At 39.1% G+C, this 19,151-nt stretch overlaps 1 protein-coding gene across 2 annotated transcripts in view; it reads left to right on the top strand.

Moving 5' to 3' along the window:
* The window catches only part of LOC121853150 (enhancer of polycomb homolog 1-like), a 38,718-nt gene that overhangs the window by 11,196 nt on the left and 8,371 nt on the right, over positions 1–19,151 (top strand). Inside the window, exons 2-6 of one of the 2 annotated variants that reach the window (XM_042347099.1) lie at positions 1,993–2,109; positions 5,205–5,369; positions 13,346–13,477; positions 16,884–17,119; positions 18,952–19,129. In XM_042347099.1, coding sequence (XP_042203033.1) covers positions 1,993–2,109; positions 5,205–5,369; positions 13,346–13,477; positions 16,884–17,119; positions 18,952–19,129 — 828 coding nt within the window. Of the gene's footprint in view, positions 1–1,992; positions 2,110–5,204; positions 5,370–13,345; positions 13,478–16,883; positions 17,120–18,951; positions 19,145–19,151 lie in introns of both variants that reach the window. The other variant, XM_042347098.1, reaches the window with a different exon arrangement.

Here is a 19,151-nt window from a genome sequence, read left to right as displayed (position 1 = left end):
TAGAGAATTACTTTAGAACATTAAATTCATGCTGTACTGTATTTGGGTGTTCTCGTATATGGGTGATTCGTGTCACATGAAACGGCTATAAATGTGTGGGGATGCTGTGTTATTATAAGTGTTTCCGAATGTAAGTAGGAAAAGAGAGTCATCTGGTAACTGGATATATTTGGACGACTCATGACGCATGTGATCAACCACCGAGGGTCACTACAATCAAGCCTGTAGTGTCGCATGATGAATACAGTACACTACAGTATTCATTTACATACCATGACTTTTTTCCTTGCTTGCACTTAGAAAAAACTTTGAATAAGAAAAAAACAGAACATCAAATTTATCAGAGTAACTGCTGAGGATGAGAAGGAATCAAGATAGTAGCTGGATAATTAGTTAAAGAGCCATGCAGGTACTTAACACATGGACATTACCATTAGCTATACAGTATGTGTTACCTTTAGTGCCACATAATATATACACAGCATTACTTATTTATATACCTGTAAATATATATGTAGACACACTTAGAATAAAAATAAATTGAGTATGTAAACAAACAAAACACACTTATAATTGAGTGATCGCCACCAAATGTCAGTGTTTCATTCCATGCAACGAGTCTCCCAAGTGCCGTAGCAACACCCAGATTTAGCATGACTGATTTTTCATTTTCTATTTACATATAAAGACTCTTAGAATATGTAAAAAGAAGAATAGGTACAATATAACCCCAAACACTGCTACTTACTCACCTTTACCTTGTGGTGAGTAGGTGAAGTTCTTGGCTGTGTTTTATTAATACTAGTGTCCCATTATGTCTATGAGGTACACTGTACTACACACTTTGGTCAAGGTGGTGTTTCCTTGGGTGACCTTTACTAAGACATTTTCATATACAGGTAGATTTTTAGGGTTTTAATTGCCTTTTTTTTTGTCCATTTTTGTTATTTTATTACTTTTTCAGGTGTTGTCTTAGGGCAGCTGCATCACATGGGTGTTATGTAGCCAGGTCAGGCGCAGTTAAAATACAGTGATCCTCGGTTAACGAACTCAACCGCTCCAGAAGGTCGTTTGTTAACCTAAAAGTTCGTTAACCGAAACCATTGTTTCAATGGGTTTTTGGGTAATTGTTCCAGCTCACCGAAAATTTCCTAAATTCAACAAAAATGGTAGAAAAGTTCACTTACTTTGAGGTGTGTATGTAGAAGGCTCCTGGATGATGATGATGATGATGGGAATTACAATGGGGGTGGAGGAGAAGGAAGAAGAGAAGGCATTGGGGTGGAAGAGAAGTCACCCCATGGCACCATTTCACCCATAAAATTTTAGTTCTCTTGGTGTATTTCAAGATTATTTTCTTTAAATCAACACTGTACTGCATTATATATTGTCAATATGTAAAATATATTTCAAAATGACCAATAATTTGCTTGGAAACACAGAAAAAAGCGTTTAGTTGAAGAGAGTCTCAAGCAAGATGTTACCTCCAGTGAAAACAGAGAGACTAACGCCTGTTTGCTGTGTTAAGAGGCTGGATGCTGCGCTTTAAACTAGTCACTTTACCTTCAATTATGTTCAATAATTGTTAAAATGACTAAAAAATTGAATATTAAACTTTTAAAATTATTGAATAGTATAAACTTCTTGATATTTACTAAAATAGTTAGGAATTTAAGCCCTAGAACCGATTAATGTATTGGCGGACTGATACTAAGCTGGTTGCCCGGCCAGTGCAAGCGAAAACATGTTGAGGTCGGTTCGTAAGAAATTCGTTCGTTAACCGAATTGAAGATCCTTATGGAAGGCAGTTCGTTAACCGAAATTTCGTTAACCGAGGCGTTCGTTAAACGAGGGGTCACTGTACACACTTAACTGAATGATATTTTGAGACTCAAGACTAGTGATGTATACAGTACACTCTAAAAAATTAATATTACAGTGTGTGTGTTGAGGGTTACACTGTATTCTGACTCCTATCATATCTTTTGTTAGGAACATCACCTGCAGCAGGCCATCTTTCACCAACGTGTGATTCCGGTACCCGAAGTGTTTGACTTGGGTACCGATGATGCCTCCGTCCTTGACAAGATGTACCCTACCACCTACAAGGTAAGTTCACAGTGACTGTAAATACATTTTAACATATCAGAATTTATACATTAAGTTCAAATTGCCTTTATTTGGATGAAAAAAGTAATAACTATCTGAAAGCTATCCTTAATTTTTTCAGGATTATTTTAATTAACAATAGTACCCTGACCCCTCCTACAGGATAGGCTATTGTTTCATATCCTGCATTGTGTGTGTGTGTGTGTGTTGCCAAACTAGGTAAGACGAGGACAGATTTGTACCAAACTTAGTAGGTTTGATCACCGAGTGCCAAGAACCCCTTGATAACCTTTTGGTGCAAATTGTTCTCAAATTAGGAGCATTACCATGGTATAGTAGAGTAATAAATGGCTTTGTGGGGGTTGAAGAAAATGATCCAGTCTCCAGCATTATCTCTAGAGGTACTGTAGTTACCTTGGTTATACCCAGGATGCATCCCTGAAAACCGAGTGTTAATCAAAACTGTGTTAAATAAGATAATTATAACCCAGCTTCAGTAGAGGTTCAGGCCAGACATCCCCAATACTCAGTTATGTATCATGGCTTCTTTGTATAGCATAAATAATGATTGTGTTCAGTACTCATAGTGTAAATGTTTTAAATCACTGTATAAAATGGTGTATATGATGATTTTTAATGATAGTCTCATCAAATGAGTTATGGTACGGTACTCACCAATGGCTCCAGTTAGTGCAGCTGTGGGTCATTGGGGAGCCTGGCTGTGGCTGACCCCCAGGAACTGCTTCATTCTTAATGCACAAGTAAAGAAAAATAAAAAGTTACCATGGCTTTGGAAACACAAGTGCAAGGAGAGTGTTCAAATCTGACAGTGAGGTGTTGGTTGGCTGATCTTTGATCAGCATTTGCTGTTCTCATTGGCTGTGTGTGCAGCATAGAGAAGGGGAGAGATTGATGTTTGTTGCTTGTTTTTCCACGAGACCTGAGAACTGCTTGATATGTCCCCACCCCCTCCTCCTGGACAGGAGACACAGCATTACTAGTTCAATATTTACCCTGCCATGGTAGCTAATGGTTTGCATCAGCAGCTCAGATGTTGTTTAATTGATCATGACTCAGGTAGTTCCAGTGTATGTGTGTTTATATATACATACTGTACTTAGGAAATTTTGTATAGTTCATTACAATTGAATGAAAGTTCAGCTCTTTATTATGTGCTTGTAGGATATTTTGATGCATGTAGGGTGTCCTCTACACTTTTATTTTAATGTGATACTGTACCCTTATTCAGGTACAGATAGTCTATTAGTAGATAGTCTGTGACCCCTTTGATGGTCCTGTAGTAACTATCTACCAGGGTTGTTCTGTAAATTACTGTACTATTAATCAGCCAATCTTCCTCCTGCACAGCCAGCCTCAAATGATGGGACATGTACAGCAGTTTTTCTCCTGCCTTGAAGGGGTATGGGTACTGTAGAAGGCAAGAAGTCTTCTTTAAGTTGATATCTAATTAATCCAGGGGTGTGGCAGTGGAGTGGGTACAATATAGTATAGTACTCACCTTAGGGCACTCTCATTCCACCCAACTATAAATGGGTACTGTACTGTATTGAACTTTGCAGATAGGGAAGAGAAGACACAAGAGTGTAGTGCTCACCACATAGCCTCCTTGTGTACTACTGTACAGTTTATAGTTTATGTGGGAAATTGGCTGTATAATGTTGATGGTGATCCACACTATCCTTAATGGGCTCTTGGGCCTGTGGGACCCCCTTTCATCATCATGCTATGGGGGAGATTATACTCTTAATGAAGCCATATGAGTCTGGGTATTTGCATGTATCTCATGGGAAATTAATGTTTACTTAACATAGTACTGTATATTATATACTTTGGTGGAATGCATTTACCATGTTAACAAGGGATACCCGTAGTCTCAGAAATGCTGAAAACATCGGACGACAAGTGATGGTGACTGAATTGGCCAGTGCAATTCTGGTTGAATTTACTGTTCCAGATGACTAGCCGAGGAGTGTGATTGTGAATATTTACAAAGTATAAGGTGATGTGCTTGGAGTTAGAAACTGTAGGGGCCTGAAGCTGTTAGGTCAGGTGATGAAAATTGTGGAAAGAGTGATTGAGCGAATAAAATACATTTTGGGTTCATGCTACACGGGGGAATTACAGTGGCAATTATTATGGCCAGGTAACTACAAGAGAAATATCTAGGGAAGGAAAGAGAAATGTTTAGACTTAGAGAAGGCCTTTTGACAGAGTACCATGTGAGGTAGTGTATTGGGCAATGAGAAAGTTACATGTCAAGTAGTGTCTTGTTCAAGTGGTTATGGCATTGTATGAAGGCACGAGAAATATTGTGAGAGTAAAAGATCAGGAATTTTAGGTGAAAATTGGGGTCCATGAAGGATCTGTAAGGGGCCACCTTGTGTTTAATCATGGTGTTAGAGGCACTATTACAAGTTTGACAAAGTAACTGCTCTGGGAGTAGTTGTATGCTGACGACTTAACTGTTAATAGCAAATAGAATTGAAGAAGTAGCGTAGAAGTATAAGAAATGGTTGGGCGGTATGGTGTCAAATAGCAAGAGAGTGAATGTGGCAAAAACGAAAGTATGATAGTGGCGCGGGTAAGGGACCTCGGGTGGAAAGTGGAAAAGTCGTGTGCTGTCTGTACGATGGGTGTTGGCAGGACAGTACGGTATATAATTCAACAATGAGTTTAGTGTGAATGGTGGGTACACAAGAGTTGCAGTGATGTGAATGAGTCTGTAGGATGTTGCTGACTTAAAGTGTGCTGTATGGGTAGGTAATCATATCTTAGCAAGGCTGGAAAAGCTTTATGGAATATACCCCTGGACTGCATCGATGGGTTCTACATGAATGACGTGATGAATGCTGGAGGTTGTGCTGTAGCTAGCTTTATTGCAGGGCCTGAAGTACGTGTATAGCCAATGCAAGAAGCGTTTTGCTATGTGACACTGAAAAGTAGCAGTTAAAGAGGATGACATAGGTAGGCTCGAGCAAGCTGAAATGACAGTGGTGAGATGGCTGTGTTTCACAAAGGAAACAGTATACAGTAGTACAGGTATTACAAAAACTAGATATTATATTATGTTGCAGGCCCCCCGACAGCTGATCCACATCCATCCATTCTCAGCGGACCAAGATATCCCTGAGTATGACATGGATTCTGAAGATGAAGTCTGGGTCAGTCAACATGCTGCTAAAGGAGAAGTCCCTCTCACCAACCTTCAGTTTGAGGAGATGATGGACCGTCTAGAAAAGGTATATATAAATGTTATAAAGTATTGGCTGTAAAATCTATTAACTCTGTTGATTTCCTGTTACAATGTGGTGGTTTTAAATTGTTTTGCTTCATGCTATTCATAGGTCAAATGTCCAATTTGGAAACTGCAGAGCACCAAATTGAAATTTTATCAAGCAGTCATATTTATTCAATAATATTGACATTTCTGGTAAAATGGTAGCTACTATGTAAAGTCAGGATTTTACTGTAAATATAATAGAAAAAGACTTGTTAAATATTTTATGATTGGAAAGTTCTACTTGTTGGAAACTGTAGAGAGAGCAGCTCTGAAGGGGGTGGTGTGGCATCAACCTTCCTGTACCATCCCTCTCAGCCAAGATGGATTCACAGTAATCTTTGTATGCTGTTTTACCAACCAGTGTCCACTCTCAGGTACCCCAATGCAATAGAAATTAATCTTTGGCTCAGGTCTGTCAAGTGGCACCTTTTCTAAGAATCCTCAAAGAAATCCATGTTGATTGTTCACCTCTGTTTATATGTGCTTCCACACCTATCAAATTTAGTGTGCAACACTTTAGTTATTGACATCAGTTCCTCAACATGAAATACCTCCTTAGGATTCAGTAGTGACCATAATCTAGTGGATGCAAGTGAACATTGCACTTTTGTTTTACTACTGAACAACTTTTGTTGAATGTGAGCATTTTACTCCACCAATCATGAAATTTTTAAAGCGTCCACATAAAGATTGAACAACTGGGCTGGGGCATTGTCAAGAAGAAGCAGAGCCTACACATTTTCAGGATCAAATAGGCTGGGTTATTGTCACCTTGTGTCTGTGAAACCAAGTGTAAAAAAAAAAGTCCTGCATGAACCATGCACTTTTGTTGGCACTGTAGTGCACAGAAAGCTTGTCCATGATGATCTTGATGGCTCATGGGTTCTTGGACTTCCCTACAACTATCGACTTAGAGTTATGACTTCCGTCTGCATTTGTACGAATAAGAACAGACAGGTGCTCCTTGGATGTTTTGTTGTGACCTGGAGTGGAGGTCACACTCTTTCTTGCCTGGGTTTTTGTAGGAAGTGACTTCTAGTAAAGGCCTGTCTCATCCCCGTTGTACACCTGGGCCAACAACAGGCCAATGTCCTAATGAGAAAAGTGAGGGACTCCCTCATTGGCTGAATTTGTAGAGTTAGCCAGCACTTGCTTTCAAATCCTGAATGTTAAAGTGCTTAGTAAAACAGGAAGCAGTTTTGTATGTCCACACCTCTGATGGGTACACGTTCAGACCTCTCCTGTTTGTACCACTTGAAAATGGCCTTCTCTGGCTCCTCATACTTGGATGGTTTCATCCTTTTCTTGGACCTGAGCAAGTTCCACATATCCTCTTACTGAAATCCAAAGGCACAAAGCTTTTCCTTAATGTCATAGAAGGTGGAGGAGGCAATTTTAAACTCCTCACACATGATATGCAAAGAGACATAAGTATCTATGCAATCTAGCACCTTCAATTTATGTTCATTGACCAAGGTTTTCACCTGCTTGCCTTTCCTGACAGTAGAGGGTGCTGTAGATGCAGGCACAGTGCTTAAATCCATGAAAGTGTGAAATAACTGCTGCATAGGTCAACTTGGACAAGTGGAGGTCTCTTACCTGTGACAAGAGGCACGCGTAAACTTACTCTTCTTGGGCCGACTCAGGCTGCCACACATAGGCTGGCTTTCTGAGTTCTCAAGAGAGTCTTGGCTCCTACCGACTACTCAAAAAATATAGCAGTTACCCAGTGCCATGTCAACTCGCCAGATGCTGAGTTCTGGGGATTTTATTGTGTGCATCTTCAGATGTGCATACAGGTAGTTCTGCTATAACGCGATAATTGTGTTCTTGTAAAATATCGTGTTATAGAAAATCGCGTAATAGAAATAACAGGGCTTATGGAGAAAATAGGGTTAGGTGCAGATTACTCGAAATCGAAAAAATTTAGTAGTTAGCCTAACATAAAGGATAGCACAGTCTAAATAAATGTTACATTCATATCTAATAATGAAATCATACAGTAAATGTAACACTTTACCTTGAAAAAATATGAATGTAACTTGATGGGGAGAAGGGTGATTTTGAGGTTGATAACATCGAGCTTCTCTTCAAGTGTTATATCCTTTCTTTTACGATAATCACCGGGAATTCTATCATCAGAACGCTTTTTGGAGATATTCTTCTTTACCATAATCACAGTTAATACCACAAAATTGGAGAAATAGTAAGCAAAAATCGCGTTATAGCAAACAGGCGTTCGCGTTATACAAATAGTGTTCCGAATTCATAAATCGCGTTAGAGCAAATTCGCGTTATCAAAACATTGAATATTCATTAAGGAGACGTTGACTCTACTGTACTAGTCTCTGTCAGTTCAAGGCCACAGCTGTATGTTAAAAGTTAAAACTGTCTTGAGATATTATTATTAATTTATTATTGTTATTAATATTACCGTGTACTGTACTGTATTATTATTATTACAGTACGTACAATATTAATACTATTATTGTTACTCAGTATTATTAATTTAAGAAACAAATGCCTAGATACACAACCCTTTTAAGTCACTCAGACATACTTTTGTTTTCTAATTTATGATTGTGAAAATTTATTCACTTAAGACACTTTTAGAGAAAAAATGTAGGTAGTAGGCAGGTACCAAACAGGGAGGTACTACCGCCTGGGAAGATATTGGAAGCATAATGTGTTGTCTAATGGTAGACCCTGCTGCCATATGTGACCAAGTCCCAGGTTACTGATCTGACTTTCTGCCTCATTTACATACAATTGCAGGGTCTCAATTGTTTCTCTTCCTATTCACAACACAACATACAGTACATATATTGTTTCTCATTTTTTATTTTTTTTTATTTTTGCATTTCTTTATGGCTCTTTATTATTATTATCATTGTTATTATTACATTTTCGCCCCCCAGGCCCCGATGTGGGTCAGTGACCTGTGCCCGGGTGGGCTAATCCCAGTAAAAAAAAAAACGTGTTTTTTACAACCAAATGTGAGATCTTTTTGAAACTTTGTGTACTGTTGATGGGTACGGTATTTTAGTTAGCCAAGATTATAGTGTTGTGGGTTGATTTTAATTTTAATGGAAAAACGGTGTGTGTAAGGTTTATAGTACAGGTATCTCTCATTTAATGGTGGGAGTTACGTTCGTGAAAGCCCAACGTTAAGAAAAAATATCACCAAACGAGGGATAACAGCGAGGCACAGAGGGTGAACAGTAGGTTCAAACGGCCGGGCGGTAAACACCGAGTACAGTACAGTACAGTACTCCCTCCTGTAAACGAGTTCATTATACAGTGGGGTATGCTATAACGAATCTAATTGGTTCTAGAACCTTGTTCGTTATAGGATTAATCCGTTCCAGGCCACCAAATACAACCACTTAACACTGAAAAATATAATATAAAATTGTAAAAATTGTAAAAAAGTGCATAAATATGCATCTAAACCCCTGAAATAACCAATATCATTAATACTTGTAATAAAAAAACAATAAATTAGTAAAAAAAAAAAAATTTTTTTTAAATAATGTTCGTTGTAGGAGTTTCGTTCGTTATAGCATTCTCAATTTTATAGGTAAAACCGTTCGTTATAGGAATATTCGTAGTAGGATCCATTCGTTATAGCATACCCCACTGTACTGTCATCAGTTTCAAAGTTATATGATTTTCTTTTATTCCACCAAAATTTCTATATAAACGATGTGGTACAGAGTTAACAATATAGTTATCACAAGGTGAGCCTAATTCAAACTTATTTCAAATTTGATGTCAACAATGAAAAAAAAATACTCTGATAAACAATTAAACTGATATAAAATACAACAGTACATATATGTTTTGCACAAAGAGTAGCTCCTTCCACACTCAACCCATCTTCTCAGTGATGTGACAGTTCAGCCAGGTTGTTGCCCAACTAACTCACATGTGTATGGCTGCTGCTGCCACTGTGCTGTGTGTCTGCCATGATGTCACATGTGCTGGTGACACAGTTATAGCACACTGCTTCCACACATATACAGCTCCTCCCCGACTTACGACCTACTCGATTTACGACCACCCGGACATACGACCGCCTCAGTTGTACCAAAATTTTGTCAAATTACATATTTTCAAGTCCCAACATCAGTGATTGCGCTGTGTACTGACAAAATTGTTGTTTGTAATTCACTTTAAAATGGCTGGCAAGCTTAAAAGTGAGAGTTTTGTGGTGCCGAGAAGGAAAAGAGACACCCATTTTAGATTTTCTATGTATTATTTAAGCATTTTCGACTTACGACCTGGATTTGGGTCTCTAACCCCGTCGTAAGTCGGGGAGCAGCTGTATACTGTTTCTAAGCCTCAATAGAGTATTGTAATAATCTTTCCACAACTTTTATAGTTTCATAAGAATGGCAACATGTGTAACCATCTAACAGAACACCTCATCCCCAGTAAGTCAAGCTACACCCACATCTTGTTTTACGCGGGGGTTGTGTTCTTGAAAATCATCGCATAATTAAAAAAATGTGTAAATTAAACATATTTTTCCCATAAGAATGCTTGTATAAATGGTACAGGTTAGGGGAAAAATGAATTAACTCACAATTAATATTCTTTTACCTTACTCATTAATAAAGGAAAAACAATAGTAAATACATCTTAAATAATACTTACATTGACTGGCGACTTCTGCTTGCCCAAGGTGGAGTAGGGGAGGGTTGAGGCGGGAGGCTACAGAGGCGGAGGCGAGAGTATCTGTGAGTTGGTGGTTGAGGTAGGCTGTGGTCTGGAGATGCCAGATGTCAATGGCTGAGATGCGTCGTTGCCGGATTTATTGAAATATGAGAACAATGTCTTGGGTGGTTTTCTTTTCTCGCAGGATTTCTTTGTAGCACCGCATAGCCGAAAGTACATTTCTACTCCCTTTTGAGCTACGATCACTATTTATATAATTTTCGTCTATAATAGCCAAACCACATTCAATTAAAGTGAATACCTCTGTCAACCACTTTGCTGTTAGAGTTCGAACGACCTCAGGCTCCTCTTTCTTCTCTGCTTCCCCATCTTCCCGCTCTTATTCTAAGTCAAGCAAGTCTTGGGGCGGAAGTTCTTCTTTATGAGAGTCTAATAACTCCTGCACGTCTTCAACTCCACTTCTTCAAGACCTACTTTCTTTGCCAAACCCACAATGTTTTCTCTGGTTTTACACAGATTACTTTCAACACTAAAACCTCTTAAGTCAAGCACAAGATGCGGACACATTTTTTTCCAAACTCCATTCATACACGAACGACTAACTTTGTCCCATGCCTCACGCCTCACCAACAAGCTTTATAGAGTCTCTTATGTTAAAAAATTTCCAGAGTTCTTTAACAGTCATTTTACCATTATCAGCAGCCTTCACTACAGCATCAAACATTTTGTTGAGATAATAAGCCTTAAATGTACTAATCTCTCGTTGATCCAAAGGCTGAATGAGGGATGTCGTATTTGGTGGAAGATACACAACTTGAATGTTTTCACAAAGATCTTAAATTGAAGGTGGATGCTTGGGGGCGTTATCCACTAGCATTAATATTTTAAAAGAAAGATTCTCGCGTTCACATTATTCACGTAACTCATCTTTCAACTTTGACACAACAGAAAAGATTACCAGTTATCCACCCCTTGTTATTTGAAAAGTAATGAACTGGTAAGAGATGTTTAGAATAACCCTTGAAGCAGTTTCGCGGAATGGTTGATACACCATCACAGTTTTAATTTTCAGTCACCTTCAGCATTACCTCCTAACAGTAAGGTATAGCGGCCTTGAAGCCTGTTGCGGATTTTTCCTCATAAGAGATATATATTCGTGTTGGCATTCTCTTCCAAAATAGAGCCTTTTCATCCAGATTGAAAATCTGCTTTGCAGAATGGCCTCCCTCCTCAATAATATCCTTCAAAGTCCCGATGAACTGCTCGGCAGCCACGGCATCGGCAGATGCAGCCTCCCCACTCATCTTGATGTTGTGATAACAGTATCTTCGCCTGAAGTTAGCGAACCAACCAGAACTAGCACTGAATGGTTTCATTGGGCCTTCTTCATCCTTCTGTAGCTCTTCATTGATTGCGTGCACTTTTGCCTGGGCTAGGAACATGCTGACTGGTACATTGCGCTGATTTTGGACTTCAATCCACTTACTCCGCATCCTTTCCATGTGCTCCATTATAGAACTTCGAGCATAAGAGGTTTTTGTTGCACTTGCAGATATCCCTGATTGAACACTGTTCTTCATCTTCTTGGCATTGTCTCGAATAGTACGAACAGTGCTCTCACTTAAACCAAGCACGCGGCCAACCTCCGACACATTCTCTCCTCTCAGAATGCGGGTGATCACAGCTAATTTCACATCCATTGCGCTTGTTTTTCATGCCTTTTTAGCTTTAGGCACCCCAGAGGAGGCAGATGGACATTTCAGACATGCTCGATGGGGGAAACGGCGTTTAACACTAAAAAGATATGTGATGAACACACAGAGCAAATGAACGCACAGAGTAAAAGTACTGCTGGTGTGAACTGAGAAAGTGATACCCACGAAGCTTGCTGGACCCCGCCATAGTTGTTGTACAGAATACTTCATTATCATCATTATCTTTATCATCATCATTAGTAGTAATAATCTTTATTATTACATTATTATAATAATTATTATTGTTAATAATAATATTAAAATTGTTGATGTTGATATGAATGTGACTTTATAGTAATACGTACAAGCACCTCACCAGGCATCACACGCGACTCAACTGCCAGGCGAATACGCGGCAAATTTCAAATACAGTGGCCCTCGGTTAACGAACTCAATCCGTTCCAGAAGGTCGTTCGTTAACCGAAACGTTCGTTAACCGAAACCATTGTTTCAATGGGTTTTGGGTAATTGGTTCCAGCTCACCGAAAATTTCCTAAATTCAACAAAAATGGTAGAAAAGTTCACTTACTTTGAGGTGTGTATGTAGAAGGCTCCTGGATGATGATGATGATGATGGGATTTAGAATGGGGGTGGAGGAGAAGGAAGAAGAGAAGGCATTGGGGTGGAAGAGAAGTCACCCCATGGTGCCATTTCACCCATAAAATTTTAGCTCTCTGGTTTAATTCAAGATTATTTTCTTTAAATCAATGCTGCACTGCATTATATATTGTCAATATATAAAATATATTTCAAAATGACCAATAATTTGCTTGGAAACACAGAAAAAAAGCATTTAGTTGAAGAGAGTCTCAAGCAAGATGTTACCTCCAGTGAAAACAGAGAGAGACTGACGCCTGTTTGCTGTGTTAAGAGGCTGGATGCCGCGCATTAAACTAGTCACTTTACCTTCAATTTCGTTCAATAATTGTTAAAATGACTAAAAAATTGAATATTAAACTTTTAAAATTATTGAATAGTATAAACTTCTTGATATTTACAAAAATAGTAAAGGAATTTAAGCCCTAGAACCGATTAATGTATTGGCGGACTGATACTAAAGCTGGTTGCCCGGTCAGTGCAAAAACATGTTGAGTCGGTTAAGTAGAAGTTCGCGAATTTTTTGATTAACCGAATTGAAGATCCTTATGGAAGGCAGTTATTAATCGAAATTACGTTAACCGAGGTGTTAATTAAAGGTCACTGTAATTTGAGCGTGTTATTTAAAAAATAGGTGTGCGTAAATTAGGTTTGGATATTAATTAAACAATCGCGTTATTTAAAAAACGCTTAAAACAAACGCCCGAAAAATGCGAGGTGACTGTACAGTATTGCTAAACCAAAAAAGGGCGTCAATATATTTTATATTTTTTCGCTAAAGCTAAACAAGGGATACCTGTACTGTACTCAAAATTGTTGCCTATTCCAATTTATAAAATGAGATGTACTTCATCAGAATTAATTGTCATATAAGAGTTTTAATTTTCTACCTTTTATTTTCAGGCTTCTGGGCTGAAAGCTGTGACCCTGCAGGAGGCCAAGGTGCTTCTGAAGGACGATGATGATCTCATCATTGCAGTCTACGACTATTGGCTCAACAAGCGGCTCAGACTGGCTCATGCACTCATACCGCAGGTCAGAGTTGCCTAATATGCTCCCAGTCAACACCAGAGGTGGTTTATATCCTCATGAGAACTCAGGATAAACAATGGGCTCTTATTGAGGTATCATAGTTAAATAATCTGGTGGTATTGTTGAGTCTGATTTGAAATGATTCTCTTTAAGCAGACCAAAGTTTGCTAGCAAGATCTTGCAACACATCTTACAATATTTCACCATGGATGTCTTTTGTAGCGCTCGACCGCAGGTCAGTTTAGTTTAGTTGGCACCACAAGTTCTTTGTCATCATGAAAAAATTTTCATTTGTACAATACTCGTATAGAGATGGTTTATTTAATTATGTTATTATATTTTACTTACCGTATGTTTATATGATTTAACTTCACTTTATTATCAGAAAGCTTGACATGTTTAGTCGTAGAATACATTATCCAAGTGGACAATGTTTGTGCTGTAAGCAGTTTCTCATTCAGTTGAATCACTGATTTAAACCACTAAGTCATGGGTTAACTCGAGGGCTACTGAGGCCCCACGTCAGTATGCTGCAACTCACAGACAGGCTCGTGTATTCTGAATCTCACCAGCGATAAAAAGAATCTATACCACAGTCTCTCCTGCTTCTCTATCTGGTGAACCTGAGAAGTGTTCTTATTGTATATTATTGAATCTTTCTATCATATTTTTTCGTTCTGGCCACACAGTTTATAAAGCTTTTAGGTGATTATATTATAACAGTTTAGGTTATTTCTTGACACATTTTATTACCATTATTATTTGCTATTACTGAGGAAGAGAGCAATAGTTTTTGTGAGGAGGGGTGCAAGAGGAAGGTGAGTGGTTAGCCGAGTGAATTGGGAGGGAAGAGATAGAAGAATGGTATCTGGAGAAATGAGGAGAAACCACAATAGAAATAAGACAGGTTATTGTGGTATTTACAAGTAGTAGTAGTAAATTATCCATGTCTTTAAACTTCATAAATCTTCTAACTCGAGTAGTCATTTTAACCAAAGCTCGGGTTCAACGTGTAAAATCCTGCCGTGAGAAAACCGACAACGTGAAAAAATGTGCACAGAGTTTTGTTATTAGTCCCTTATAAAGCTGATGTCATTCATGAACCCTAGTATGAAAGGTCAAAGCCAGATCTTGACCCTCTTAAGGACTTCATAGTTCAGAGGCTACCTTGGGCTGGCTGTCATATGGATGTACAGTGTCATTTATGCTGTCACAACCTTGACCATCTGGTGTGTTGGTGTTTAGCTGATTGTACTATGTATGCATATAAATATCTGCTGTCTATAATAATGTGTAAATATTTCGGTGGTGGTGTACTGTACTTGGAGCTCTTTCCTTCATGCAACTGTTACTGTAGTATATATTGTGATATTGAAACAGGTTAAGGTTGTTGAGAAATTTAAGGAATGGAAGGAAGGAATATAATTAATGGGTATGAGAAGGAATGTGGTGAAAACAAAGGTAAGGATTAGTGACTTGAGAGAAGGACCCACAGTGGAGAGTGGAAGAAAAAATCATGTGCTGTCTATAAGAAAGGTGTTGGTAGCATCTCAATAATGTGAAGTGTGTGTAGAAGGTGATATAAATGGTAGACTGCAGGATGTGGTCTGAGCAAAACTGAAGAAACTTGGGATTGGGTATATATTCTTAGACTATGTTGTTGACTTCTGCTACCTGGGTGACATAATCAGTGCTGGAGGGGGTACTGAAGTTAGCTCAGTTGGAAGAGTTGGGAGCAGCTGGAAGAAATTTGGGGAGCTGCTGCCTTTATTGACTGCAAGAGGACCTTCTTTTCGTATGAAGGGGAGATGTATGCACTTTTTATGAGAAGTGTGATTTTGTATGACTTAAACACAGGCTCGAGTGATCTGGAGTGAGAATAGCGAGATGGATTTGTAATGTGTCTTTAAAGGATAGGAAATCCTGTCCAAAGCTAAAGGGACGACTTGGTGTTGAGAGTATGTGTTGGTGAAGTGTTGCTTAGAGGCAGGTTAAGATGGTTTAGGTATGTGGAGAGGCTGATCAAGAGATGTACAAGTTTAAATGTGGAGTGGAGGAGAGCCAGGGAGGGCTAAGAATGCCTGGGGGAGAGGTTTTAAGAAATTATGTAATAGTTTAGAACCTGATGAGACACAAGCTGCAAGGAGTGCTGCCTGCTGGTAACCACGGCTAACTCATTCATTCGTTTAAAATGGTCACGAAACTTTGTTGATGGTGATGGTTAATTTCAAAAGTTATAAGCCCCATGGATTTCTTAAGTTTTAATGTTGTTTTTTTTTGAGGTGGGGGGGGGGAGGGGGAGATTCTTAACCCTTTTCAATAATTTCAAAATTTTTATAGTTCATGTACAGTATATTTCAAAGTAATACAAATTTTACATTATTTTGCTACATGCAGAGAAGGATACATGATACTGCATGCAGAGAATTTCATTATTTCATAAAAACAAAGTTCAGTACAAGCAGAGATGCACCAACTCTAGATATCACAAGGTAGACCCTTTGCTGAGGCCCTTGGTAGACTCTTACCTGACTCAGGATTGTAGGGTCTCATTTAGGTGGCTCAAGAGTCAGGGGTGGTAGTAGTGGTAGTGGGTGGTAGGGTTGGGAAGTGGGTAATGGTGGTAGGTTATTGTAGGATGATGGTGGTTTTGGTTTGTGAGGGGAGAGAATAGCATATCTGAGTGAAAATTGCATCATAACATACATCTTTTGAAAATTCTGACAGTGATTGAAAAATGGGTCTATTATGTCATATTACAGGGCTTAATTATGTGATGGTGGTTGAGGAATCCCTACTCTACCCCCAAAAGGAATATGAAACGTCCACTGATGATGGGCTCCGTTTAAGGGTTTAAAATGGGTGTTGGTTTCTCACAGCTGCACGTACTCACATAGCTGGTGGGGCATCTTGATACTCACACTTGACACCTTATAGAATTTATGGTCTTTGGTCATTTTGGAAGAAGACACATTCAAAGTATTGTTCATTTATTTCTGGGTTTATTTAAAAATCTTGTCCCACAATCCACCAAATCTCTTACTTGAGAAGAATGAGATGTGGATTTTTTCTCTCTCTCGCTTCCTTTCGTTTTCCTCTTCTTAATGGGTTTAGTATATGTGAGCCGGTTGTGAGAGTTTTGACTGGTCGGATGCCTCATTAGTCTCCAGGCCAATCATTAGAACAGTAGATCAGAACCCTCATATGGCAAGGTGAAAACTGATATTTTTTGCCCGGATAATTGACATTCCCGCTAAAGATGCCAAGCCGTCTGACAAATGCAGCTCTACCAGGCGGGGTGTGTGGTGGCAGTGGTAGATCTTGCGGCTCGCTCGTTTTGGGGATTTCGTACCATAGTATTTTGTTGTCTATTTTTTCTGTGTTCTGAATGTCTTTTATTATATTGCAGGTTAAGACAGAGAAGGGGTCTGGTTCCAATTCCAGCGATCCGTACGTTGCTTTCCGTAAAAGAACAGAAAAGATGCAGACCAGAAAGAACCGCAAAAATGATGAATCCAGTTACGAAAAGATGCTTAAACTACGCCGAGATCTGTCCAGAGCGGTGACCCTGCTGGAGATGGTAAAACGAAGAGAAAAAGCTAAAAGAGAATACCTCAACTTAAATATTGAGGTGTTTGAAAGAAGGTGAGTTATTGTTCCATTATATGGTACAAAGGAAATTACTTGATATTTTTATAATATATTGCCTTCAAGCATGTAACTTATGATCTGATTCTCTATCTCTCTCTTTGTCTCTTGCAGCCAGACCGTGTGTTTTATTTTTGCATAATAATAATATTGTGTAACATTATTTTTGGGCTGTAGGTTATGTCAAAACAATTAGGTAAATTCTTACGCCTTCAGTGCATCCAAATTTTCCAGATACTCTGTAGTTCTGGTTTTAGGAAAATTTGGATATTTTTTCAAGTCTGTTAGAGATTGTAGTTGAATAAATTGTATTGCAGAATTTTAGTCGATTCTGGTCAACTCACTTGGTGCCAATGATTGCTGTTCCTTGCAAATGACAAAGTATTGGACTGATCCACAAATTTTATTTCCAAAATGAAATTGCAGGGTTGCATAAAAGTGCAAACTGTGAATTTGAGATCAACCCAGTCTTTACTGTATTGTATTCCTTTCTGGTTGTGTCCACACGAGCGTCCTTGAGGTGAGTCGTGAGGGAATAGCGTGTGGCAGGATTATGAGAGGGATACTGACCCACCTTGGGGCATCCCTCCTCCAGCTAATGACGAGAAACATCAGCTGTACTGTATATATCCAAATTTGGATGGGACGGATGGAATCAGTCACAGACTATGGGAGTCGTTTAAGGGCTTGATAGTTGTAAGATACAGAGATGGGCAGTAACTGAAACTCTTAGGCAGTATTGTAGTTGTGGCACTTCATCAGTGTAATAATAATAATAATAATAATAATAATAATTAACGGTTTATTGAAAAAGTTCTGCAGCCCGAAGGCTGAAAATATACATTGGACATAAATGACTTATTACATACATTGGTGGTTTAACAAAAGCCTTCATTAGAGAAAGGTAAAGGAACATACAGTGAACATACAGATTAATGTAGGATTGTACGTGTTGAACAGCAAACGTGTAGTGTAGTAACTCCCTCCCAGATGGTGTTAGGAGGGACCTAACGTGATGTAGTAGTTCCCTCAGATGGTGTTATGAGGGACCTGATGTGGTGTAGTAATTCCCTCACAGATGGTGTTATGAGGGGGTATCACGTGGTGTAATTACCTCACAGATGGTGTTATGAGGGTCCTCACGTGGTGTAGTAATTCCCTCACATGTTGTTATTAGGGACCTGACGTGGTGTAGTAATTCCCTCACAGATGGTGTTATGAGGGACCTGACGTGGTGTAGTAATTCCCTCACAGATGGTGTTATGAGGGGGTATCACGTGGTGTAGTAATTCCTTCACAGATGGTGTTATATGAGTGAGGTTTGGTCCCAGGCCTTCCTATCGTAGACGGATTAACACATCGCTGGTTGTTGTTGGGTCTCACGGGCCGTTATCACTGGGTGCCTGGGACCTCACTGTGTGAAGGTTAACTTGGGTACGACTGTTACCGTTGAGTTGTTCTCACTGACTTAAGCACTGTTTACCACTGTTCACCTCTGTTTAACACTGGTTCCATTCCTTCCCCAAATGAAATTGTAACTTCTGGCGAGAACTTGTTGATATTCCGGTGGGGAGGAGGGTTCAGGGGAAGGGGTTGGTATGGGCCAACTTAACAGTTGACCTGGCTGCTCCGAGAGGAGCGCCAGGTACGTCTTGACCCTTCGGTGGTCAAGGATGTAGTGGAACAGGGCACGATGCTGACTTTTAGAAATATTACCATTAATTGTATATAATTTCCCTACTGTGTAATTTTCCCTTAATTTTATATTTAAATAAATATTATACAATTTCTAAGGAGATCTAATGGATGGTACCTTTCATTTTGTGCAGGTATGAAATGCAAGATTTTACTGGATCAGTGTTGGCGGAGGTTAGTGCTTTGCGGACACAACGGCCTGCTTTTGCTCCCCTATTCTCCAACCACCAGCTGTCATCTGGCATTACAGCCTCGAGTGCTACATCAAGTGGATCCTGGTTGAAGGTTGCACCATTGTCACATTCCAGCAAAGTGAGTAAGAAAAGAGTACGTA

Source organism: Homarus americanus, unplaced genomic scaffold (genome assembly GCF_018991925.1).
Source record: "Homarus americanus isolate GMGI-L3 unplaced genomic scaffold, GMGI_Hamer_2.0 scaffold32871, whole genome shotgun sequence".
In the NCBI taxonomy this organism is placed as follows: Eukaryota; Metazoa; Arthropoda; class Malacostraca; order Decapoda; family Nephropidae; genus Homarus; species Homarus americanus.
Note: the sequence above shows the minus strand (reverse complement) of the source record. Positions and strands in the feature narration are given on the sequence as shown.